The sequence below is a fragment of the Astatotilapia calliptera genome, chromosome 23 (genome assembly GCF_900246225.1).
Source record: "Astatotilapia calliptera chromosome 23, fAstCal1.2, whole genome shotgun sequence".
NCBI lineage: Eukaryota > Metazoa > Chordata > Actinopteri > Cichliformes > Cichlidae > Astatotilapia > Astatotilapia calliptera.
In genome coordinates this window covers 41,756,210-41,782,783 of record NC_039323.1, presented here as the reverse complement: position 1 = coordinate 41,782,783, position 26,574 = coordinate 41,756,210, and the positions used below count along the sequence as shown (strand labels likewise).

Here is a 26,574-nt window from a genome sequence, read left to right as displayed (position 1 = left end):
CCGGTACCGAAAAAAAGAACATTTATTCATAACACACGTGAAAAGACCGAGGAAAACCGAGTAAACGATAAAAATGATAACAAAATAACCCTGAAAACCAGACATTTCACACCTGAGCCTCAACTCTCGCGGCCCGGTACCAAACGACTCACGCACCGGTACCGGTCCGAGGCCCGGGGGTTGGGGACCGCTGCTCTAAATGATCAGCTGTTCTCAAAACTCCGAGTTTCCTCAGAGTTCAGGGTTGGGCAAAAGCTGCGAATATGTCTGCTTTTCACAGTAATTCTTCTCCACATTTAATTCTGCGCTCACTCACTAATTCTGACTCTGTCTCACTTTGTTTGAGGCAGACATCAAGGTGCACGTGCTGTGTAAGAGGCAGTGGACATGTGATAAGTGAGGTATTAATATTTGCTTATTAAAAAATGTGAACGGCATTTCTGATCGGATGCCTTAAAGCTGTGTTCGTTTCCACATCGATCGAGCGGTGAGTTTATGGTGTGCACGTGATCCTAACCAACCACCACGTGAGAGCTAAACGGCCCGTAGTGACGTGCGGTCTGCCGTCTCGATGTGGGAAGGTGCAAAGCTCTGTACAAGCTAGCAACACACCGTGAAATGAACGTTAACTGCCCGCGTCCAGAACCAGAACACGGCACCTTCTTCCTGTATTTACCTTTGTGGCTCCCGCCCCAGATACTTCTGGCCAATGAGCGGACTGAATATTCTCACGTGGTTTGTAGACACGCCTTTTTGTTTGCTTGAAATGTTGTCTGTGAAAAGAAACGAAAACCACGGAAAACGGTACAAGTTTACAAAATCAAGAACGGATTCAGACCACAGTAAACCCACTACCGGCGTGAAAACGCCCCGACGAGACAGTGAAATCTGAAAAATTTTTCCCGCGTATTAAACCTGTCAATGAGCTGATGTTAGAAAGTGTAACCCTACAAAACGGAAGCAGGAGTCACGGCCTCTTCGGTGATGGTGTAGCTTGTATTAGTGTTGCAACATCCGAGCACTGCTGAAACCACACTAACGACTGTCTGGTAATCCCGGGTTAAAGAAACTAATCTAAAACAAATATAGCAGAAAGTAAAATCCTGTCACGGACCGAGTGGCTGTCCGTTACACAGCACCCTCATGTGGGCATTTACAGCAGGGCAGAGACAACGGCTGATCAGTGTCGCCAAAGTCTGTGCGTGAATGTGTTTCAGTGACGCTGAAGTATAGAGCCAACGCAAATGTTCAAGGTAGACTCACAGCAGGCTGCGTGCGCAACCTGGTTTATAGTAATGACCTGCAGAGAGAGCGAAGTGCAGCAGAGAACAGTCAATTTGAAAAATCTCTCACCAGCAAACTTTCTTTCTTTCTTTCTTTCTTTCTTTCTTTCTTTCTTTCTTTCTTTCTTTCTTTCTTTCTTTCTTTCTTTCTTTCTTTCTTTCTTGTGTGTATAAAACGTTTGTATAGTGAACAGCAGCATTAATTCATTTGAAGACATTCAGTCAGGCACGTGACAAGGCAACTCGCGCCGAGGCCCTGATTGTTTTCATTATCCACTTCCTGGGTTTAGCCGGCCGAGTAGTACTACACAGGATCAGTGTGTATTTACCAAACTGCGCGTGCAGCAGTTCGCTACAGTAGTTATAGTGTTTGCGCACGCGCGTCAGTATCCACGTTACATGAAGTGTCATTAAACTCAACACGAATCCAAAAGGAGGAGGCGAAGAAGACTGAGTGTAAACTTTGTCAGAGGAAGAAGTGTGGAGGGTGAGATGCAGAGTGAGTGGCTGTGAGCTGCTGCTGCTTACTGCAGGCGTACATGTGGACGGCTGGGAAGGATTAACTCTCCCTCAAGACGCACTAATCCGTCTGTAGACTCACACACACACCTTGTCTCTCTTGTGAACGACCTTTGGTTTGTGGATTATTGACTTTGTAGCTTCTGCTGGGTAGCCATGTTTGAAGTCCTTGACCAGCTCGTAAGTGTTGATTATTATTCAGGCTAACAGTAGTTGAACTGCACTTTAAGGCTTTACTAGAGTTGTGTTTGTTACATCACAATTCTTTAGACACTCTAGTAACAGGTAACTTTTGTCATTACTGCTAGAACTCTTTTAGTGTATGGGTCACTGTAACTGAGGCACAATACGTTTAGTTGAGCTGTGCTTTAGTACTTAGAGTAGTGTTCTTAAGTAACTGCAGGAGAACCATGTAGTGTCTTGTGTAAGGACACACTTCAGTTACTGACATGTTGTGATTGCTGGTGTGGTCCTTTAATGATATCTCTGTGGACACAATGTACACTCACTCTCTGTCTCGTGATTTCAGGTCATATCTCACATCTGTATAAGTTGAGTGAAGCTGGTGTCATTGAGAGGTAGAGTGTAAAGGACTTGCAGGCAGGAGGAATAATTAAAGTGGTCCTGTGGGAGTTCCTTTGTAACACAGGAGCTGGACTGACGTCATAAGTGGACTCGTCTTTAACATCATGCTTTTCAAAGACTACCCAGAAATCCAGGAGCGTTGCAGGTCGTTCTAACACAATGTGAGATCACAGGACCTGAACAGACTCTCTCATGGATTCGGAACCGGGAGCAGGTACAGATCTGGAGCACGGCACTGACCCGGAGGCCTGCAGTGGTGAGCTTGAAGAAACCAGTGTGGACACAAACGCAGAAGGGGAAGGAACGTGCTTACAAAATGTTAACGTAGATGATGGAGACTGCAACTCTGCATCCTCATCCAGTTCCTCTTTGCCTTCTTCCTTTGCCCCCGGTCCAGCCTTGTTGCCTCTTTTCTGTGTGGAGGAAGAGGAGATCCACAGTGGCTGCTCCAAGTCCTTCACTGGATTCAAGCTGTTCACCAGGAGGTAAGGCTGAAAGAGCGACAAGACCTTAAGAGAGAGTTGCACTTTGTTGGTGTAACATCTGTTAATGACCAGTAGGTGGAGCTATTGCCTTCTGTGCTTCAGAGACCTTGGCAGGGCAGATATGCCTGAAACATCCTCAGAGGCAACACACACACAGGCTGTAAGTCTCTGCACTGTTATTTCCTGCTCACGCTGGCACTCACAGCAGGATTGTTTGTGTGCAAATGTGCATATGTGTCTGTGTGTATAACCTTGCCAGTGGTTTACTAGTGATCCTGTGGACTGGGAACACAATTCCCACGGCAACGGGGGCTGTAGTTGTCAGGTCAACAGAAATAAAGATGACAGCTGTGCTTCCAGCTTGGTTAGAAAGTGTCAGTGAGTCACTGAGCGTGGTGTGCAACTAGTGGATAATCTGGGTTGCTGTGTGTGTGAATAGACTAAATAATCTACATGTTAAATGATGACACTGATTATGAAGATGAACCTGGCATCAACGTGTAGATGTTAGGTTGTAGCTTGTTTTGAGCAGCCACCTGTGCTACATGGTGACGAGTACCTGAAGTACCGCGAGGGCCCGAAATATTCCCACTTTCAAGGTAAAACCACAGCAAGCTTTATCCAATGTGCTGGAGTTATTGTGGAAAAACAAACCAAAAAAGCCAGGCTCAGGTTGGAACCTTTTCACGTTTAGCTGATGTTAAATAGTCTGACCCGTCGGGACCAGTCCCCTCTCAAACGTCCAGTTCACAGCCTGTAGTTAAAAGAAGGCAGGATGCTGCACAGCGAGAAGCGTGGCCCCGTCCACCTTTGTTGCTGTCATCACATTCATAATGACCTCACTGTCACATGGTTGGTTTTAAGTTAAACATTGAACATGTTTTCTGTTGTGAATCAAATCAAAGTTTAGGACTTTCTGATTTTTATTAGTATTTAACGCGGCGTCCCGGCTGGAATTGGGGATGTATTTTTAGGTCTGATGGTCATCTGTTCGCTGTTCAGTGCTCTTCATTGTTCCCTCCTGCGCTGGTGTAAAGACGTCCTTTGCAGCTCTGAGTCATAGACTTTGTGTTTGAGTGGGTGCTTTGTGTTTCGTCTATCCTCACTGTACACCTACTCTGAATAGCTCGGTGTGCCTTTGAAAGACTGCGGTGTCATAATCACTCGCTGTGTGTTACTTCAGTTTCCTCTTTCTCACAGAGGCTGGTTGTATGTGTGTGTCTGTGTGTGTGTCAGTGTGTGAGCATTTATCAAACAGCTCTGCACTCGGCTTGTCAAGGAAATACAGTAGTTATTTTAGTCCTCTCTCAGGCTCTCCGTGTCTCAGGGCCACGCCCACTCTCTCTTCCTCTTAGCACACGCCCCTAACCCCCCTATGTGCACACACACACACACACACTTCCCTCCCCTCTGTTCCTAATAGCCGTCACCGTACACCAGGGTTTAGTCTAAGCTCGACAAATAAGAGGCGTGGACTCACGGATGGATAGTTTTCTGCTTTCTTTGACAGGTTGGCTTTTAATTTCTCCTTTTGATTTTTGAATATTTGTTAGGTTAAAAAGTTTGCTACATGCTAACTTAAAATGAAGTCAGTGTTGAGTTGAGTGAACATTATTTCCACACAGTCTTAACAATAATAATAATGTCTCAGCTGGAGGGTTTGATAGTGAAAGAAAGTGTTGAACATGAGGCTGAATCCACTCACACTGAGTCTGTGTTCTTGCAGGCTGATGCAGTGCTGTGTTCTTCCTTGTTCTTGTGACTTCAAGCAGAGAGCAGAACAGTAATGATGAGTCTAGCAGGCATACAGGGGCACTTGCAAGATGAGCTGACATCTTTGCACAGCTGTAGGTTTTGTTCATATAAAGAGTTTAGACTCCAGTGTAGCAGGAGGCCACAGTCGCTGTCCTGTAACAAGTGTGTGTGTGTGTGTGTGTGTGTGTGTGTGTGTGTGTGTGTGTGTGTGTGAAACCCAGTAGTTCATCTGGTAATCCTAAACATGTAATGGCTACATTCATTTGTTCATCCTGTGTTGCTCATGCGCTCATTTTGGAAAATCTGTGACATTTTCTCCGAGTTGAAGAATGTGCAGGAACATCCAGTGCTGCGGTGCATGTACGACAGTCGGAGGCTACACACAGTGGACGACAGGCAGCGTAGCTCTGACAGGAACTCCGTCGTTTACTTTAGAGCAGTCAGAAACTCTGAAAAGCTTTCTTCTTTTTGGATGTCTGTTTCAAGTAATTTTGGTCCGTATTCGATTAATATTAATACGTACAAACGCTGACAGACCCAGAACCGTCTTGCTGTGAGGTGACAGTTCTGATTACTATTATATACGACTGTCCACAGTGGAGTGACGAGTTTATTGCAGACTGTGCAGCACTCTGTGTTTTAGCTTCTTCAGCTTCAGTGCTTTGCCTCCATCTCAGTATCACATCTGTAGAACATCTGTCCAGAGGCAAGCAGCACATAGACTTTCTGTGCCCCACAGAGTCCAAGCGACGAAGGGGTGTAGCTGTCCGAGTGTTGTGGGGGAAGTGCACTCGGAACCAAAAGAAGATTTTATTCAGCAATTGAAAGTAAAACGACAAACTTGTCACTCGTCAAGTGGATCAAAGCCACCTTCCTTGACACATAAATATCCTGTCGGCTGTGTGCAGCTGCACCAGCTCCACACAGAGTGGGTGGTACCCAGGTCAGGGGCACACCCTGAAACTGAAATGTGTCACAGTGCTGTTCTACATGTAATGTGCATTTCTGAGCCAAAGGCCAGCATGCTGTGGAAATTAGCTGCTCCCTTTGGATCGTGACTCTTGTATCGTCATGACAATGAAAGCATCGGTGATGTCAGATGGAACCAGAAGAGAGACTAGAACTGAAAGGTTGACGGAGTGTCTGTAGTCTGCTTTCAGATGACACTGTGACACGTGCTCTGACTGCCCTGCTGTTCAAATGCTTGTGATTAGAGGTATGTTAGCACCATTACTTACGCACGTCTACGTGTGTTTGTTAGTGTGATTTTAGTGACTTTGCCTCGCTGTGGTTTAGAATGGAAGCGTGTCACTGTTTAGCCTGACAATGGTGCAGAGTGGTAATAAGAGCAGGGCGCAGCTACCAGACAGAGGGACAATGTCAGAGAGTCCGTGTATCAGCTCTGTGGGCCGTTGTTCCTGTATTATTAGACGTCCCTCGACGCCAACATCATCAGTCCAACGTAAACATCTCAGCCTGACTGTTTTGCTGCTCTGGATCCTGAATGTCTCCCAGTGCGCTGTGAAGGTTTCCTGTGGTTGGCTTAGTCCCGCCCCCCCCACCAGGCTTTGGGTGCATGTGAGGGTGGGGGCAGAGAGGCAGAGGTTATTTGCATTCATTTAAGAAAAAACCTCTTTGCTAGCTGTCTCACTTTGTTGTTGTTGCCATTATTATTATTGCTATTATTAATTTTGACTCTGTTTCCAGGAAACGTTTTCCCAGTAACTCGGTGTGTAGGTGTTGTTTTGCACCACTGCAGATCAAAACTTTGGGATCAATAAAGACGAACCTGTCTGTGCTTCTGTGGGAAAAGTCTGATCTATGCATCAGAACATGAGGGGGGCTGGGGGCTAAAAATGAAATGTAAGGAGCCCTTTACATGCACTTTACATATAACCACTTAATCAACCACATCACATTCCAGTCAGTGTTTCCTCAGTGCCAGACTGCGCTGCTGTTCGGCTGTGTAACACACGGTGAGCGTTGCAGTGACGGCAGGATGTGGCACTGTTCTTGCTGGATGCAGCTGGATGCAGCTGGATGGCTGAAGAACTTTGTGAGCTGCCTTGCATTCAGTATCTGTGGTTGTATATGGATGTGAGGCAGATCCACATGTGTTCCACCTGTTTCACCTTCCTGCTGCACGTGTACATTGATGCAGTTTTATAAACGGATTGTTTTTGCAAGCATCTTATTAAGAACATGAGCTATAGTTAAATTACAGTTCTTGTAGTCTTGCGTTTGACCGTCTCTTGAAATCAGAAATAGCTCTTCAGTGATGGAAAAACGCAGATTGTGGTGCAAAGCAAACAAGCCTGAAGCGGCAGAAATGACTGAAAGTCCTACCTGTGGTTCATCTGATGGCTCAGGTGGCGTGCAGAGCATGACGGCGTTCTAAAGTTACCTTTACTTTGTCGCAGGCATAAGCGCACTCATTGCACTTTATGCTTTTTCTTCACATAAAGTCTGGAAGGAATTTATTAAGGTCAATATTACATATTGTAAAATTCAGCCATTGATCTGACAAACGTTAGTCTCAGTTATTGCTGCATTTCTGTTTGTTTGTAACAAATGTTACAAACAAACAACATTTTGAGAACGTTCTTGTTACTTTTGGTGAGAAAGCAAGTTATTGTTTCCCGTCACTGCACGCCTTCAAAGATGAAACCAGTTTAAACAGTAACACATGACAGAGTCCTATTGGTGGATTAATCACCAGGATGTTGATTCAGACGCTGCCTGCAGTGGAGGTAGAAGAAACAGGCTGAGGTAAATCTACCATCATAGCTCACTGGGGCAGCAGGCGACCACATGCTATACAGTATGGCTGAGAGCGGCCGGCCCGGGTTCGAATCCGACCTGCGGCCCTCCCCGTCAGTCTTCACTGTTTCTATCAAATAAAGCCAGAAAAGACCCCAAAAATCTGCCATCAGGATGTAAAATAATCTGATTGCTGTGTGTGATAGCTGCAAAGCCCCTCTAATAATGAAGTGTTGGTGTATAGAGGTGATTGCCACATAGCTCTGAGGCGTTGTTTCACTCCAATAGAGGAAAACCACATTTATCTAGAGCACTCTTTGTGTGCTTGCGTTGCAGACCACTGCTTTTCATGTAAATATTTAAGCCAACAGATCAGAGCTCTGCAACGCCTCACACCCTTTGGCAAACTTACGGACTAAAAATCTTTAATTTTTGGTGAAGTGTAAAAATAGTTTCCTAAAGTAGCTGCTCATTGTAAAGATGCTTTCAAGGCAGACCTGTTCTTAGTGTCCTCTTCCCTTGTACCTCAGCCATTTATACCACCAGACCATGCCACAGACTGAACGCTGCACATATCATTTATTGCACTGCTTAGTGAGAGCGGCACATCTTGAAATGTCAAGGCTAGCTTACCAAGATGGGATGGTGGAGCCTTATTAATGTCTCATTGTGGGTTCCACCAGCCAATAAGAAGTATTTTTAGCTGCATGCACTTAGCCAGTCAAACGATGACGTGCTGTATCAAATTCTTGGACGGAGACCACGTTTGTTTCCTGTTTGCAATGACTGTTATCGTCCCATGATGATAATCATGTGAATACTTGGTCGGTTATTGAGAATAGTCTAAATCAACCCCAAGCACACTTTAAAGCAGACTTGTTGTTCTTGTGATTAATTTCACAACATTTTTCTGGCACACTTTGGTAATTTCATCCCACAGTGTCAGTGAGAGAATTTGAAATGACTGTTGTTAATGGAAATGAGTGCAGAGCTCGTCCACAGTGGATGCCTCGGAGCACCACGATGTCAGCATTGTATGTATGTTGAATGACACTCGAGGGAGAAGACTTAACATCCAGCTGAGCACTCTGTGACCTGCTGCAGGATAACTGTCACTGAGCTGTGTCATTTAACTTGAAGAAGTAAAGTGTTGGAAAACATTTAGAGCACATATTGTGTCATCTCTCTGCATCCCAGAGTCCCTCACTTGACCAGTGAAAGTTACTGGGAGTGTGCATTGGTCTGAACATTTTGAACATCTGTATGTAAGCAGTCAAAAACCCTGCTGGTGTTCACAAGTTTGTACTAAAGCTGCACATACTAGTAAATTATCCCAGCATGCAAAGTTGTGTTGCAGGGCATCACTTGAGCCCAGCTCCGAGCAGCAACGTGTTGATGCGTGAGTACGTGCGGCGGTGTGGCTGCGCGTACTCGCGCCCAACTTCAAAGTTCTTTGAGCGTTTTCCAAAGAGTCCAACTGTCTGTTTTAGTGTGTTTTACATTAAAGATGGTGGACTGTGGTTGGCCCCTGATGCATCCATCAGTCTGCTTTTCCACAGCCCTGCTGATTATTCATTCAGCACAGTTAAAGTTTGGCAAGCACGCCGCGAGAGTTTTACCAGAAACACAACAATTCGATTTTTCTTCTAAGTATGAAAAGAGCCTTAAGGTTTGAAATAAAGCAGAAAAATGGTAACGGTGCTAATAACTGAAGGAACATGCACTGCAGTGAGACCGCACCTGTGACACACAACTGTTCCAGCTGTGTGGTTGCACGGTGTTCTGCTAAGCACCCAGTTAGTGCTGGGAAACTGCAACTGCTCTGTGGGAAGCTTGGCTTTGTAGAGCGACAGCAACTGGTTTGGCTGCTTGAAAAATGCACGTTTACATTTTTAAAGATTATATAACAAAAGTATTTGTTGACAGCTCGACTGCGGGGATGTCTGATGGGTTATTACTGAGTACTTTCATCCCATCGCTGCCTCACTTTGGCCCATTGTGGGATTAGAGCCGGAGAAAGAAGCCGTTATGTAACAGAAAACACATCGCGGAGGAAAATATTAGAACTCGATTAGAAGGAACTGTAGACATATCCAGCCTGTTACTGTCATATAACTTGTGTGTGACTCTTTTGAGCTTATCCCAGTTAAAAAACAACTGTTGTGTTGGAAACTAAGAAGTTGTAGATTAATCATCCGCGTCACATCAGCCTGCAGTAAGTCGCTCTGGTTCTGATTGTGGTTACGTAACCGTAAGGATCAAATGTGCCCACATTCAAGATTCAGAATAGAAGAAATGTATGTCAGTGTGATGATCTCTGAACGTAGTGAGTGGCAGAGCCGTTTGCTGCTGAATGTCAAGCTGATTACTGTAAGCGAACAGAGGAGGTTTCGGTGGGCTAATGAGTCTGTGATGGGACTTCCTGTGATACCCGAGGTTTCAGCTTCACGGTTCTAAAACGCCTTTTTCTCGCTTTACTGTCCTCATCCGATGCGCTGCGTGATCTTCAGTTTGCTCTTATACGTTCAGTTAGTCACACCACATGTCAAATGTTCTGCCCCACTGTTATCATCTCATCTGTCGTCTCGAGGTTCGTTTGTGGTGGTGTGTGCTTCGCTCTGTTTCTTGTAAATTCAGTGTTAGAAAAACGGAACTAGAACAGAAACGGTTCAAAACCGTCTTAAGTTCCATCCAGTCATCTTGGCTGACTTTCATTTATAGAAAATGTTTTCTGTTATTTATTAAGGCGAGAAACACAAACAAATATCTTTGTACAGTCATGGTGAATTAAAGCACAGCTTTAAGGCTTCATAGATCCGTAGTTTGCTGGTCTGGAGCATTCAGGTGTTGAGGAGGAGGAGGAAAGACATCAGCAGTGATCTTAGAGAATATTTAAAAATGTGACGTGTTGGTGTTCATCTCAGGTTAACTGGTTTGCCAGCAGCCGAGCGAGCGGCTGAAGCTGGAGCTTATTGCTGAGTATAATAGTGTGAGCATTAACAAACTGTTGGGTTGCTGATGGGCGAACACAGAACAAAGCCACGGATGGTAAAATGAGCTGGTCGTTCACCGCTTAACCGTGTTGTTCAGACGTGTGACTCGTACAAACTGTCTATATGCTGAGTCTCATAATCTCCTGATTAAATATCTACACTCATTTCCTGTTTGCTACCCACCAAGCCAACGCTACGAAGCATGCTTCCTCACTTCACTTATTTAAGGATGAAGAGCCTTTTAAACAATCTGCCTGTTCACGCCGCGGGAAGCTCCACGTAGAATTGATTTTTCTAGTTAAAAAGCAAAGAAAACGCTGCGTTTGGTCACAGCTTCGTCTACTGAGGACTTTTCTGGTCTTGCTGACTCTCGAGGATCGTATTGTTTAGACAGCGTCGGCAGCCGCAGGGCCCAAATTCATATTTCAAAGACCACAGAAGATGAAGTTTATATAAATACTGAATAGCTGGCCTATGTGCCACACATCCACAGCAATCTAATTTTAACCACTCGCACACTTCAGTCAGTGGTTGGAGGTCAAATTGATGCAACATTTTTCAGTTGCTAAGTATGTGGCTATGGTCAGATTTCAGAGCTGAGCTTTGGTTTCATGCTTTGTCATCTCTGAGGGCATAAATTGATACTTCTCAGAATCAGGAACTGAAATTTATTTTAGCACTTTTATATTTACATTTGACTTCTTCTGAAGAACCACAAAGATTAGATTGACTGATCGAATGTTACCTTTATTTAGTAACTCTAACTCTAATTTGAGTGATTCTTCTGACTGGAAAGTGAAGCTGTGTGTTTTATTAAGATACGTGACACTACAGTCCACCCTGCTGTGCTGCGACACACTACGGTCCCTGTGCTCACACATGAGCCTTTTCATTGGAAGCAGCTTCACAGCTGCAGTGAACAGTGTAGCTGCTAGTAAAGCAACTTATCAGTTAAACGTTTCACTTTATATTGTAACGATCCTACAATAATGATGTGACCCTGTATGAGCTTTAGTTTATATTTATGATACAGTAGGTCTGTGTGTGTGTGTGTGTGTGTGTGTACCTGTTTAGATGTCTTTGTGGGGACCAAAATCCCCGTCCTCACAAGTTTGAGACTCAAAATGTGGTTTTAGTATCAGGGTTATGGTTAGACATTCATTTTTTAAGGTTAGGGTGAGCGGCCAGGGAAAGCATTATGTCAATGAGATGTTCCCACAAGGACATGAATACATACCCGTGTGTGTGTGTGTGGGGTGTCAGATGTTTTGGTATCAATAAAGTTTTGGTCATAATTTGATTGACTTTGAAGAAAGCAGCACTGCATCATGAAACAGCAAGTTAGATCATCCAACCTGAGAACAGCTGATTGAGTCTGATTTGTTTGGAGATTCTTTTAGTCGTTAACCTCAGTAAACTCCTTGGTGGGAACATTTTTCTCTGTTAATGAGAAATGACAGATTTCTGTAACGGCCTGTTTGCCTCTGCAGCATTTCCAAAGGAGGGCTGGAGAGTCAGAGATGTCCAGCAGTAGCTGTACCAGCTTCGAGTGGAGGAAACCAATCTTCGGTCGCATGGATATCTGATATCTGACTGCTAACCCGCAGTCAATGAAGACAAGGAAAGGGCACTGTGTGTTCTTTACCCAACCGTATCTCATCAGATGCATTTTGAGTAGCAGTGTACTATATCGCTCTCCAAGACGAGATGGATTTGTTTTTCCAGCGACACTTTGGTCGACGCCAAAAAAGACAAAAGCATTTTGCTGCAGTGCGTCACAAATGTCCCTCTGTTCAGGCCAGTAAAGCCAGGAGGCGCTCCAGCGTCGGTCTGCCCTCTGTAGCATTAGTACAGTCCAGACGCTCCTCTGTCGGTTTGCCTCTGGTTTGCACTGACCAGCGCAGGCGCCCGAGTGTTGGCCTACTAGTGGCTAGTGGACAGAAGCGACAGTCTATCATCGAGCTTGGGCTAACAAATGCAAGTGAAGGAAGAGGAAGAGGAAGACATCGTCCCTGCTGCTCAGTCTCCTGTGCACGTCGTTCGAAAGTGAAATCTATCGAACCTCATTTACTGGGATCCTCTATGTTACTGGCAAGTGTAGTGCATATGGGCACAGGACTGCAAAAGGAAGAAGAGGATGAAGAGGGCATGGATGTCTCCCCGTGCTCCTGTTCTGAGTCGGGTGAAGAAGAAGAAAGCGATGATGAAGCTGATGAAGAAAGCTTCACCCTGGCAGCTCACAGGCACCTAACGCAGGCTGTGGTTACGGAGAACATCAAAGCCCGGCCCTTGCTCTGGCCTCCTCGCTGTCTGAGACGAAATTCCTCACACTTGCTTCCGGCAGACTCCGTGTTTCAGGACAACGAAGCAGGGTTTGGCATCTTCGGCCGATATAATCCATTAGAGTCGAGTCTCAGTACAGCGAAGTTGACGAACGCAATGTCGACTTCCGTGACCAGTCCCAGCCTTGGCCAGCCGGCTCCAGCAGGCCTGAGCTTTGATGTTGGGGCGGCTGCAGCAGATGCTACCTCATGTGGCTCCATGCTCCATAAAGGCTGTTCCTCTCCACTAGATGGACCCCAGCAAAGCATTTATTACAATCCTTACCAGGATACATGGGACAACTTCCTCTCGTATGTCTCTCTCTCTCTGTCACACACACACACACACACACACACACACACACACACACACACACACACACACACACACACACACACACACACCTAACATAGACCTGACAGAACTGGTGTTTTATGTTTTGCAGACATACATTTTTTTTCCTCAGATGTTAAAAATATACAGTGACATGTAACTAAATAATAACTAAGCAGCAGTGTATTATTGTGCTGGTTCAGTTTGATTCTATAGTCAGACTAATTTACTGGCAGCATACAGTGGTTTGCAAAAGTATTTGGCCCCCTGAACTTTCCCACATTCTGTCACATTACAGCCACAAACATGAATCAGTTTTATTGGACTTCCAGGTGAAAGACCAACACAAAGTGGTGCACACGTGAGAAGTGGAACGAACATCAGACATGACTCCAAACATTTGTTACAAATAAATAACTGCAAAGTGGGGTGTGCGTAATTATTCAGCCCCTGAGTCAATACTTTGTAGAACCAGCTTTTGCTGCAGTTCCAGCTGCCAGTCTTTCAGGGTCTGTCTCTACCAGCTTTGCACATCTACAGACTGAAATCTTTGCCCATTCTTCTTTGCAGAACAGCTCCAGCTCAGTCAGATTAGATGGGCAGCGTTTGTGAACAGCAGTTTTCAGATCTTGCCACAGATTCTGGATTGGATTTAGATCTGGACTTTGACTGGGCCATTCTAACACATGGATATGTTTTGTTTTAAACCATCCTATTGTTGCCCTGGCTTTATGTTCAGGGTCGTTGTCCTGCTGGAAGGTGAAGCTCCGCCCCAGTCTCAAGTCTTTTGCAGACTCCAAGAGGTTTTCTTCCAAGGTTGCCTGTATTTGGCTCCATCCATCTTCCCATCAACTCTGACCAGCTTCCCTGTCCCTGCTGAAGAGAAGCCCCCCCAGAGCACGATGCTGCCACCACCATATCTGACAGTGGGGATGGTGTGTTCAGAGTGATGTGCAGTGTTAGTTTTCCACACATAGCGTTTTGCATTTTGGTCTCATCTGACCAGAGCAGCTTCTTCCACATGTTTGCTGTGTCCCCCACATGGCTTGTGGCAAACTGCAAACGGGACTTCTTCTGGTTTTTTGTTAACAATGGCTTTCTTCTTGCCACTCTTCCATAAAGGCCAACTTTGTGCAGTGCACGACTAATATTTGTCCTGTGGACAGATTCCCCCACCTGAGCTGTAGATCTCTGCAGCTCGTCCAGAGTCACCATGGGCCTCTTGGCTGCATTTCTGATCAGCGCTCTCCTTGTTCGGCCTGTGAGTTTAGGTGGACGGCCTTGTCTTGGTAGGTTTACAGTTGTGCCATACTCCTTCCATTTCTTAATGATGGCTTGAACAGTGCTCCGTGGGATGTTCAAGGCTTGGGAAATCTTTTTGTAGCCTAAGCCTGCTTTAAATTTCTCAATAACTTTATCCCTGACCTGTCTGGTGTGTTCTTTGGACTTCATGGTGTTGTTGCTCCCAATATTCTCTTAGACAACATCTGAGGCCATCACAGAGCAGCTGTATTTGTACTGACATTAGATTACACACAGGTGCTCTCTGTTTAGTCATTAGCACTCATCAGGCAACGTCTATGAGCAACTGACTGCACTCAGACTAAAGAGGGCTGAATAATTACGCACACCCCACTTTGCAGTTATTGATTTGTAAAAATGTTTGGAATCATGTCTGATGTTCGTTCCACTTCTCACGTGTACACCACTTTGTGTTGGTCTTTCACCTGGAATTCAAATAACATTGATTCATGTTTGTGGCTGTAATGTGACAAAATGTGGGAAAGTTCAAGGGGGCAAAATACTTTTCAAAGCCACTGTAGATCATTTTTCTGCTTAATGCGAGACACAGTGTTTCTTTGAAGATAGCTGAGCAGACCCATCAGCTTAAAGACGGCTCATAATGTAACAGAGAGAGCTATGACCTTTAGCTCTACACTAATGAATATTTGAATGTCAGTGATCACATGACACTGGCGTTACCGTTGCAGGATCTGAGGGCTGATCTATGCTGCTGTGTTTTTCACTGGCAACTCAAATCAAACTTTGAGCTCCTTGGTGAGATGAAGACTGGAGGTTAGAGCAGCTGACTAGCAAAGCGCGAGTAGCTGGTTCGAGACCCTGAACAATGCTGGCGTTTCCTTTCTGAGATAAGAATGAGAAACCACTTGACTTCACTATAGTTACAAATACCTGCTTCAGCCTTCTTGTGGCAGCTCTGGGAACAACATCTGCACAGTTATCACACACACAGGCTAATTCTCTCAAACCCTCACAGTAAAGTTTGTGTTCCCTGAAACAAACTGCAGCTTCTTCACTAACCGTCGCGCCTTCTGCTTCACGTACAAATATAATCTAAGAAAAAGAGCTTTCTTTCAGGCTGCCGTGCTTCATAAAGCACTAAATAAAACTGAGCTGCATATTGAATATTAAAGAAGTCTGTGGAAATGTTGAAATGACACCATAACATAGAGCTGTGGGAATGTTTGTATCACACACAGCAGCGTGTTCAGAGCCCTGCAGTCAAAAAAGATGCAAATTAGGGAAAATGTCTGATGGTTTTAGCAGAAGTAACGTCCATTTCTACCAACCGACCCTTCATGATGATCCGTCACTACATGTCAGACGTGGTCAAACAGTTGGGACGTCACAGCAGTATGTTTGTGTGTCTGTGGCATGTTCAGGATGTGTGCAGTGAGCTGCAGGCACCAATCAGATCTTAGAAATGCTAAGTATTGGCGTGGAGGGCACCCTGTTTGGATGGGTGTTGGTGATCAATGATGCTTTAATACAACCTCTTTTTATTAGCCTGTGATAAATGTCTAAAACGGTGCATCGTATTTTAATACTCAGTCTGTCAGAAAAATGACAAATGCTACACAATTTTGTGGCAAAACACAGATGTGAGTGTGATATGAAGTAAGGAAGGGTTAAGCTAACAGGCAGTGCACCATTATGCCTGTTAGGGGGGGGCAGGATTTTGCTTCAGTCCATTAAAACAAGTTTTGAAATCCCTGCTAGTTATTTTGCTCTGTGGCTGCTTTTTACATTTTTCTGACGATTATGAGCAACGACTGTTTTCTACTAAGCCGCCTGTTATCTCAGTGTTCATCGTGATTAACAGGCAGTCAGCAGCCTGGCTGGGCAGCTGAAGCTTCTGCTACGTGTAGTTGTTGGTTAGACTCCAGTTATGCTCTGATGCTGTACATCTGCCCAAACTGGGACGCTTACGTGACTTCTTGTTACCAGTAATACATAACATGCAGTCACCAGCACAGCCGTAACTGCCCACACACTTGCTGTACGTGCGCTGTGTTACACCCACGCACCACCGTGTCAGCCAGAATCACAGCAGTATGAAATATGCAGAGCAGCTTCTGACTCACACGTAGCTCGTGCTTTATGCAAATAAATAATAAACATTTCTTTTCCAAATGTGAATGACTTTGAATAGTCAGTGTCTTCATATTTATTGAAAATGAAAAGGGAAAAATGAGAAAGGCCCAAACTCCCCACGCTGCTGTGCAACCTTCATCGACCTTCTTTGTGTTAGTGTGTCTGGTGTTTTCCACAAACAGATTGGTACCCTGAAACAAACACAGTTAATGGTAAAAGGTATCAAAAACATGACTGAATCGTGAGCAGGGCTGTCTGGAGATATGTTGGGCTCCGTCTGTACATGACATCATTTATGACCATTTGAAAACGCGTCCCGTCAGAGACTTTGAGACTGTGAATGCGGAGTCTGAAGACTGTGTTGCTTTGAGGCCATTTGGCAGAAATCTGTAATTCCCACAATAATAAGTCACATTTTCTGAATCCTAACAAAAATACCTACGTTTCGATGTATGATTTGTGTAGGGTAGGGTGAAAATTGAGCGAGGAAGAAGAATTTGGTCAGACGTGAAGAACAGATTCAGAAAACTAGAGTGGTGCGCTGTAGCTGAGCTGCATAGCAACCATAGCGACGCATGTATTTTCTGAAAAATCTTCACGGTGTCACTGAAAACTTCAACAGGGATTTTACGAAAACGGTAAGAGACACGAAACAGCTGAATTATTTGGTAGTAGCCCAATAATTTGAGTGCATTTTAACGTTGGAGTGGTGTTTGTACGTGAAAGTGTGAGGAAGGAGTTGAGCTTGAAAAGAAGCAAGTTTGAGTGCAATTTGGGATGTTTGCCATTCATTTCAATAGGAGAAAAAACTCATAAAAAGCTTAATAATTTAAAATGTGTAAAAGTAATAAATACCAACGGATATAGCCTTCATAAGCAGAAATAGCAGAATATTTTAAAATTGAACCATGAAAGTAGCACAGAAACTGTGGAAGTGGTTTAACAGCAGAAAACAGGAGTGACTTGAAGATTAGGAACTCAAGAGATGTCCAGAGATGTATTCTAAGACACTTCTTCAGCTGAGAGTCAGAGAGGAGAAACACAGTTTTACTTGCAGCAAGAGCAGCCACAGAGCGCTCGCACAGGAGTGAGGGCTCCGGGACTCTGCCCTGGTCTTTATACATCAGCAGGTGTTTGTTCCTTACATTGGAGTGTGTGTGTGTGTGTGTGTGTGTGTGTGTGTGTGTGTGTGTGTGTGTGTGTGGGGGGGGGGGGGTCAATGTGACCCCATAAAGACTCCCCTAAACCTGCTGGTCTGGACGTCCAGCAGTTCATCTAAACAAAAGGCACTTAGACTAAAACAGACATCGTTACGTTTATCCTGCCACAAAACAATAAGAGAAGCTCCGACCTCTCCCACGCCCCCAGGGTGTGCATGCCAGAGCGCTCTGGAATGCACACAACAGCCTAAGTCATCAAAAGGTCAACATGCAGTATTCTACCACATGCAAACTTATATCACTAAAAGCTTATACTGACTGCTAAGTACAATTTTCCATTGACAATAGTGTAAATGCCTCAGCATTCACACGACTGCTTGCACATGTGTGTGTGCGTGTGTGCATAGACCTCCACATATGTTCCTGTCACCTTTTGTTACCTTGACGACTTTGCGTTTTCTCTGTTTTCTCGGACGCTGACAGTTTTCCTGGTCTTTGTGTTTCCAGAAAAGCCATAGCCAAGTCCGGTCTGCACCATCTCCCCTGTCAGCCCAGCACATCCTCTGTGACCGACCCAGAAGCAAACATCTCCAGCACTGTGGACTGGACTGTGAGTGTGACGGAGACGTACAGGGTCGGCTCTTTATGCCATGTCAGACTGCTCAGCAGAACTGCTGGATTATCAGGAGAGGGAAAGCTACGGCTTTCATAGGCTTAGGAATCAATCATGCATTTCAGTGGGTCTTCAGTCCATCTTGTGTCTGCCAATGAGAAGCACATTAGACTGAATCATACTGTATGAAATATTAACATTTGGGTATGGGTTTTTTTTCTTGCTAGCTGATCGTGGTTCACTCACAGGATTTTTCACAGTGATTTGAAATGTCTTCTGTCAAACACTGTGCACATTTCATCAGTGAGCTGATACTTCAGATCTTTCATTGACGGTCCGTAGGAACCGCAGCTCTTCTTTCAGCTTCTGTCCTTTTCTTAGCTCTTCTTTGTCTCTCTCCATGTTTGTCTCTGTAGGAGGTAGCTGTGTATGGAGATCATATCTGGTTTGAAACAAACGTGTCTGGAGACTACTGCTATGTGGGAGAACAGCACTGTATTGCCAGATTACTGGTTAGTATCTGCCTGTGTGTTTCCAGCCCGGCCGAGTTCTGTGCAGCCGCCTGCACTCACACTGCGCTTTGTTCTGTTTGGGGTAGAGTGTGATTTATACATGGCTCCAGGTTTTCTTTACTGTGTTACACTGAATGTTTATACAGTCGCATGCTTCCACGTGCACCTGCTCAATGTCTGCTGCTTTCTACAAGTCCTTGCATTAACATCAACAACTAAGCAACCGACTTACGGAGAACACGCATAACAATCTGGAGGAGATCAGTGTGAAAGCATCTCCTTGCACAGTGTGTACTGGCTGCTCAGCAAACATACTGTTAAGTTTTCTTGGCAACAGCTTTAAACAAATGACAAGTTACTGGAAGCAACAAGAAGCAGAATTTAGACTGGTCAACCCCTCCAGCTTCTGTGGACGCAGTGAAACAGCTATGAGCACCACCAGCTAGCACCACCAGTTAGCAGGTGTGCATCACACTCCCAGTCCCAATTAGGGATGGGTATCGTTTAGGTTTTATCCGATACCGGTGCCAAATCGGTACTTTTGAAACGGTGCCGGTGCTTAAACGGTGCTCGAACCGGTGCTTAAAGAATGGAGAACACAAACCTCTCATGTTTTTATTTTTAGCAGTCTCTTTTTTTCTGCAAAATGATAACCACCGTCCAGCCCCACGCACCGGGCGATCCGCGCTAACTCACTAATGGAGATTTACCACACCCGCAGTAGATGCGCTCGGTGTGAGGTCTCGCAGCAAGCTATCAAATACGGCGCATTTCTCGGCTTTTAAAACAACGCTATGCGTCGCCAGGTGCTTCATCAGATTCGAGGTCTTACCTCTTTTGCACAGTATCAGCTTAAAGCACTTGTTGCTGCTGAGTTTGCACCTTTTGTTGTGAAGTACAGCCAGACTTTGACCGCTTCGCCTTGGACATTTTTAATCTGTAGCTCTGCTCTAAAAGAACCTGGGCCCGCCTACTATCCTTGGAAAGGTAAAATGATTGGCTGGAATCCAAAGTGTATCACAGCTCAGGTTACTACCGTTCATGCCATAATGGCACCGGATATCGGTACCCATCCCTAGTCCTAATGGGACACCCTGAATGAGCAATGAGCTGCACTCGGTGTCTTTATAAAGTGCTGCTGGTAAGAAGAGACGTTACAATCTTCACATGTGAGACTTGCACAGTAAGAGCTCCAACATTTTATCACGGTTTAGTCAACATTCCCAAAAAGCCTTTGACAGAATTCCCATTTATTTCAGGGTTTAACTTTCTATAGAGTGAGATTGTTATGTTGCCTGCAGTTTAATGACTTCATCTGAAGTTTTTCAGTTGTTTTTCTTGATTGGCGAGCGATATCTAGGGTGTTTGGGCTCGAACACGTGCATCCAAGTTCTGAGATGGAGATGTGAAGGACATTTGCATTAGTGACAACAAGATCCTCCTTCAGACTAGAACAACCTAGCACACCTAGCCTATCCAAGCATGCCAGCTTTTGTCTCCAGGAGAAACCGTCCACATTGTCTGCTTGGCTCGTTCTGCTCTGGATCAGTGGAGTTCTTGTGTTTCTCTGCATGTTCAGTCTTGTAATGGTAGTTTAAACACAGCAGCGTGCTCTCCACAAACTAAGCACACAGCTCCACCTCTGACACTACCACATAAACACTTAAGTGCAGCTCTTATTAAAAACTTTACATTCTGCATCAGTCTCTCTTTTTAATGTGAGCGGTTAGCGTTCAGGGATAGCAAACCAATATCTCCCACAGGCTGTTCCACCACATTTACAGTACATCTGTAAACTCATGCACTCATTCATGTTTGGTGGCTGGAGAAACCTGCATGACGTATACTTGTTTCTGTCTGTATCCTAATTCCCGTCGACCTCACTCATAAAAATGTTGACTAATCAGATGCAAATGACCTTTGACCTTTTCAGTTGGTGATGGGAGAGCATTTTCACTACTGTGTTTTAAAAAAATCAGTGCAGTGCTGCTTTTGTAAACATCTGTAAATATGTGAAAAGTCCAAAGGTTTGTAAAAAGATGCAGCCGAGTCAGTGCCACAGGCTGTGCTGGTTACAGGCTGCCTTCAGTGTCCGATCACAAGGAAATAACAGGGTTCTGTTGAAAATAGCCGTTCTGTGTTTGAACCATGAACTCGTCCCAGGTTCTCCTGTATTCTGTCTTATCATTCAGTGACATAGCGACAAGTAAATCAATAGATAATATAGTTCTTGTAATGTGTGCATATGAGTGAGACCTGCCCACCTCCTGAGCCACTGGACTGAAAAGTTATTATTTCCATTTGCCGGCTGTATGAGGCCTGAACCCCTGAGTGCTTTGATTCATCTGGGATAGTAAACGCTGTGTTTCTATAATAATAACATGCACACTGAGGCTGCTCTCCTGCAGCACCGTGTCAGCTCATATCACTGTCAGACACATGCTGGCTGTATCACACGCACAAAGCCGTCATATTTTTAGATACTGTCAAGTCATATCATTGCTATGTTGTGTATCTGTGGTGGTTTCACTCACGTGGTGCAGGACTGTCTCCCAGTGGTCATAGATGGAATTACGGCTGTTCTTTGAGGCTCATAAAGCAAATGAACGACTACAACACAAGAACCCTGTTTTTTTTCTCCTGTTCATGTGATTTAATTGTTAATCAATGTTTCTATTCAGAGCTGATCACCTTTTCCCTTTTTTCTTTGTAGCAAAAGTCTGTCAGTCGAAGGAAGTGTGCTGCCTGTAAGATCGTCGCTCACACCGTCTGCATAGAACAACTGGAGAAGGTATAACGCTGCCTGTGAGGATACATGAAGACACAGAGGTGTATATTAGTCCTTATGACTACCAGTAAGGTGAGTCTCTGTCCCAGAGACTCTGTGCCTTTATTATCGCAGAGAAGTGTGAAGCAAACTGAACGCTCCCTAGAGCAGGGGTGTGCAGCTCCAGTCCTGCAGTTTTTAGATGCATCCCTACTCCAACACAGCTGAATCCGATGGTTGGATTCCCTCTTCAGCAGCCATCACGTTTGGCCTGATAACAAACCATTCATTAGATTCAGGTGTGTCGGAACAAGGATGCATCTAAAAGCTGCAGGAGCGCAGCTCTCCAGGACTGGAGTTGGACACACCTGGAAGTCTAACATGGATCCAGTGTTGATTGCAGCTGGTGATGATTCTGTATGTCAGTGCAGTCGAATTCATCATTTGTAAGCAGAGGACAACAGGTTGTGTTTGACTGAGCGTCCTGTCTGATCTGCAGTTTCCCGGCTCTAAAGCTATTCTTATGGATGCCACGCTACCCGTCAGTGACCCCAGCTTTAGAGTGAGACACACAGAACTCGTCCTTGTCTTCTTTCTCTGTCCTCTGTCCTCCTCTCTGATCCTCGGCCTGATGCACAGGTTGATCGTGGGTGCTCTGAACCTTACATCAGTCTATTATAATGAATCACTGCACAGCAGCATGGGATGAGGGGTGGCATATGCCACTCAAAAATAATTATTGTTGATGGAGATGTCATTTCCACTGGGAACAGGTGTAGGTATTTAGACACTGAGTGAATCAACGTGGAAGCTAATCCAGGGCAGACACGTCCTCTGAAAATTCTTCTTCTGTCAGGGTCCTTTTTTCTGAAATCCTTCAAATTTGGTCCTCTCGTTTTTCTTGTGGTGTGACAATCTGATAATCTTGACGGTTTGGGTGCTTTGATCTGAAAACACAAGGAGGTCATTGATCTGAAGCTGCTTTCTGAAAGTGTTCTGGTGTAGGAAACTATCAAAAAGGGCCACGATTGGTTGCAGACACAATGCCAGGATGGAGGTAGCGCTACACAGTGCTAACTAAAGATGTGTGTCGTCACACCTGTGTGACGTAATTCTTGCTTGGGGGGTCCCGTCTGCTTGTTCCTTTCTGTCAGCGAGTCCTGTTGAGGAAGTCATGACCCTTATCTGTAAGACACATGACACCTAATTGGCCTGGTCCCACAGGCGTGTCAGTGCTGCTTACCCAGGAAGTGTGCCAGTCAGAGGCCCAGTGTTCAGCTGTGCCGTTAGACCCCGGTAACCCTCTTCTTCTTCTCTGCTCCAGATTAATTTCAGGTGTAAACCATCATTCAGAGAATCAGGATCCAGAAATATTCGAGAGGTGAGTTCTGGTTTCTTTCTTTCTCTGGGGTTCAAACCTGCTGCTGCAGCTGGATCATCGTACAGTCACAGCTATAATCACTCATGTTCGTTGAATTCTGAGTGTTGTAAATTTCTGCTGTGTTTTTTGTGTGTGCTCAGCCCATTGTGGTTCGCCATCACTGGGTGCATCGGAGACGACAAGAAGGCAAATGCAGACAGTGTGGGAAGGTGTGGAAATGATTGTCTTACTGACGAGCAGTAGCGCTGTTGTCCTAAACATCTGCTTTGCATCTTTAACTGAACAGGAGTGGAAACAAGTTTAATTGTTATAGCAGTTTCTCCTTCTGTGCTTTCAGGGCTTCCAGCAGAAGTTTGCGTTCCACAGTAAAGAGATTGTTGCCATCAGCTGCTCGTGGTGCAAACAGGCTGTGGGTACCAAACTGATGCCGTTCATGTCTCCAGAGCTCAATAAATGCACATATTATAACCATGCATCTCTTCCATTAGTACCACAACAAGGTTTCTTGCTTCATGCTGCAGCAAATTGAGGAAGCTTGTCCAATGGGTGCTCATGCTGCCCTCATAGTTCCACCAACATGGATAATTCGGGTCAAACGCCATCAGGTAACGCTGTTCTTAGTGCTTCCATCCTGCTTCAATTATGAGGTCATTTTGTTGTCTGCTGTCATTCAGGCAGCCATCAGTCAGATCAGTGGTTTCATGTTACTGCAGGTCCTTTAAGTGGTGTGTGGATAGAATAAAAGGAACTGTGGGGAGTAGTGATGGCAGTACAAATGATGAAATGATGTGAAATCAGCTGCTTTTTCTCCATCTCACAGTCATCGATGAAGTCCAGCAAAAAGAAAAAGAGAACATCGTTCAAGAGGAAAAGCAGCAAAAAAGAGGTTAGTCTTGTGCTACAGGGTGGGCTAAGGCACACTGCAGAGGAAGCTTGAACTCTGGCGTCTTAAGCAAACAGCGAAGCCTGTCTAGTGTTTGTGAGTCTTTGTCATCTTAAATCAACACACGAACACTTTATATATTTTATTTTTGGAAAAAGAACCTTTGAACAGCACGTTTCCGATGATATCATCCAAACACGGAGGGCAAGCTCAGCCCCGGTTCACATGCTGACATCTTTGTACAGTCCATGCATCAACGTTAGTGCCTTACCTACATTTATACACGTTGTAAAGATGCTATATGACTCCATTAAAGGCAGTACAGTGGTGCGGTGGTGAGCACTGTTGCCTCACAGCAAGAAGGTCCTGAGTTCAGTTCCACCACCTGGCCAGGTTTGCGTGGGTTCCTCCGTCCACTCTCCATGACGTTAGTGGGGTCAGGTTAATTGGTCATTCTAAATTGCCCACTGGTGTGAATGTGAGTGTGAGTTGTTGTTTGTCTCTACGTGTTAGCTCTGCGACAGACTGGCGACCTGTCCAGGGTGTACCCTGCCCCTCCCCCTAAGACAGCTGATATAGGGAGGAGCCTATCCCAGCTGGGACAGACACAGCCAGCGTCTGTGAAGCTTCTCGGTCATCCAGGCCATCGTAGTCTGAGGAGCTTGGAAAGAAAAGCGTCTGGACGTTCGAGTTTCTTGAAGACGTTTCTTAGAGCCGAAGAAACTTCTCAGTTCTAAGAGACAATTGGTGGAGAGTCCCAGATTTAAGCCCTATGAGTGTCCCCAAGGCCCATTGTGAAACCTGGCCCCACCCTATCATGTGATCTCCTGAGGTCAAGTGGCCCAGGATGTGAGTGGGCGTTAAGGCGTCTGGGAAGGATCTCAAAGCTGTATCATAGATGGCAGACAGTTGGTGTGATAAGCCCCGCCCTCTGTTCAAAGATGGTCGTTCCGTCACAGCGGACATAGATGCTTCTTTCACTCCTCTTTCAAACTTCGATGACCTGGAGGCTGAGGACCTTCACAGCCACAGCTGGGAGAGGCTCCAGCCCCCCCGTGACCCTGAAAATGATAAGAGGATGAATGGATGGATGTTTTTACGAATAGCTATAGATGATTGTAATTGATTGTAATACCACAATCAGTCTGTTTTCTAACTCTAGTTCTATTTTCTTCTATTTTTATTTTAGTTTTTTGTTTTAGTAAAAGGTTGATGTGAGTGTGCGTAAGATGCACTCAGTTTATTGAATTCTCATAAAGTCAAAGCAGAGCTTCTTCCATGTTCACTTCATGTGTAACAGGACGTTTATGAGGAGGCAGCAAATCGGGAACAGTCTGCACTGTTCTACAGTCACACATTAAATATTGTTTCTGTGATGATGACTGGTTAATAAAGCCTGTTTTTTAGGACATGACTTGCTTTTAGTTTGGCACAGGAAACCTTCAGATGTCTTCTAATGAGAAGCTAAAATAGCTTTTAGTTTTCGGTCCTTAATTCTATTTTTTAAATACTGCAGTGAACAACAGCTGCTGTGCTTTTGACCATCTGAGCAGATCCTGTTTTTTCTCTGACAGGACGGGCGGCAGTGGAAGCCATTCATAATCCGACCCATCCCATCACCACTTATGAAACCCCTGCTTGTGTTTGTCAATCCCAAGAGTGGAGGAAACCAGGTACTCAGATTTGAAACAGATCCACACCAGTGCAGGCATGCAGTCAGTGGCCTCGTAGTAGTCCTCTTTTTGTCCAAAATGATTTAGATCTAGTGTTTTTGGCAACAGAAAGTTTTACATTTTAAATAAAAACAGTAAACCACAGGACAAAAGCTGGAAAAATAACTAAAATATAAACTAAAACAAAGTCAATTCTAAACAAAAGTAAAATAATAACTTGGTGTAGTTAACTAACTCATTACCAAAGAGAGAACATTAGTGATCAATCGTGTCACTGTTGATGTTTGAGGCCACAATGAAACAAACATGAACATATCTGTGGACTCACAGGAACAAAAACTGTGACGAAGTGTGTCTGACTGACTGCTTCTCTGTTGGTCAGGGCACTAAGATTTTGCAGTCCTTCATGTGGTATCTGAACCCCAGACAGGTGTTTGACCTGAGCCAAGGAGGACCAAAGGAGGGGTTAGTGTCTCACACACATACACATATACATGTACTGTACATGCACATATACATATACATACACATATACATGCACATGTACTGTACATGCACATATACATATACATGCACATATACATGTACATATACATGCACATATACATGCACATGTACATGCACATACACATATACATATACATGTACATATACATGCACATATACATGCACATACACATGTACTGTACATGCACATATACATATACATGCACATATACATGTACATATACATGCACATATACATGCACATGTACATGCACATATACATGCACATGTACATGCACATACACATATACATATACATATACATGCACATACACATATACATATACATGCACATATACATGCACATATACATACACATACACATGCACATACACATACACATATACATACACATACACATGTACAGTTGTGTGAAATAATGTTTTCCACCTTCCTGATTTCCTATTTGTTGTTCAAGGTTAGTCACCCTTAATGTTTCAGATCATCAAACAAAGTTAAATATTAGATAAACAGAAGATAATATGAGTAAACACTAAATACAGTTACTAAATGAAGCTGTTTATCATTGTTTATTATTAAAGGGAAAAAATTCCACCCCACCCTCGTTTAATGTAAATTAACTGTGGTATATGTGGTTTACTGTGGTG

General features: G+C 44.5%; 1 protein-coding gene across 8 annotated transcripts in view; it reads left to right on the top strand.

Annotated features, from left to right (window-relative positions):
* LOC113015958 (diacylglycerol kinase zeta-like) overlaps positions 1 to 26,574 on the top strand; it is an 89,002-nt gene that overhangs the window by 17,147 nt on the left and 45,281 nt on the right. Inside the window, exons 1-13 of one of the 8 annotated variants that reach the window (XM_026158347.1) lie at positions 1,448 to 1,782; positions 2,332 to 2,872; positions 18,099 to 18,201; positions 18,621 to 18,716; positions 21,430 to 21,507; positions 21,983 to 22,045; positions 22,808 to 22,864; positions 23,005 to 23,073; positions 23,202 to 23,273; positions 23,353 to 23,469; positions 23,685 to 23,750; positions 25,322 to 25,420; positions 25,803 to 25,885. In XM_026158347.1, the coding sequence (XP_026014132.1) occupies positions 2,580 to 2,872; positions 18,099 to 18,201; positions 18,621 to 18,716; positions 21,430 to 21,507; positions 21,983 to 22,045; positions 22,808 to 22,864; positions 23,005 to 23,073; positions 23,202 to 23,273; positions 23,353 to 23,469; positions 23,685 to 23,750; positions 25,322 to 25,420; positions 25,803 to 25,885 (1,196 nt within the window). In that variant the 5' untranslated portion in view covers positions 1,448 to 1,782; positions 2,332 to 2,579. Of the gene's footprint in view, positions 1 to 1,447; positions 1,983 to 2,331; positions 2,873 to 2,893; positions 4,383 to 11,870; positions 13,014 to 18,098; positions 18,202 to 18,620; positions 18,717 to 21,429; positions 21,508 to 21,982; positions 22,046 to 22,807; positions 22,865 to 23,004; positions 23,074 to 23,201; positions 23,274 to 23,352; positions 23,470 to 23,684; positions 23,751 to 25,321; positions 25,421 to 25,802; positions 25,886 to 26,574 lie in introns of those variants that run through there. The other 7 variants (XM_026158346.1, XM_026158341.1, XM_026158342.1 and 4 more) reach the window with 7 other exon arrangements.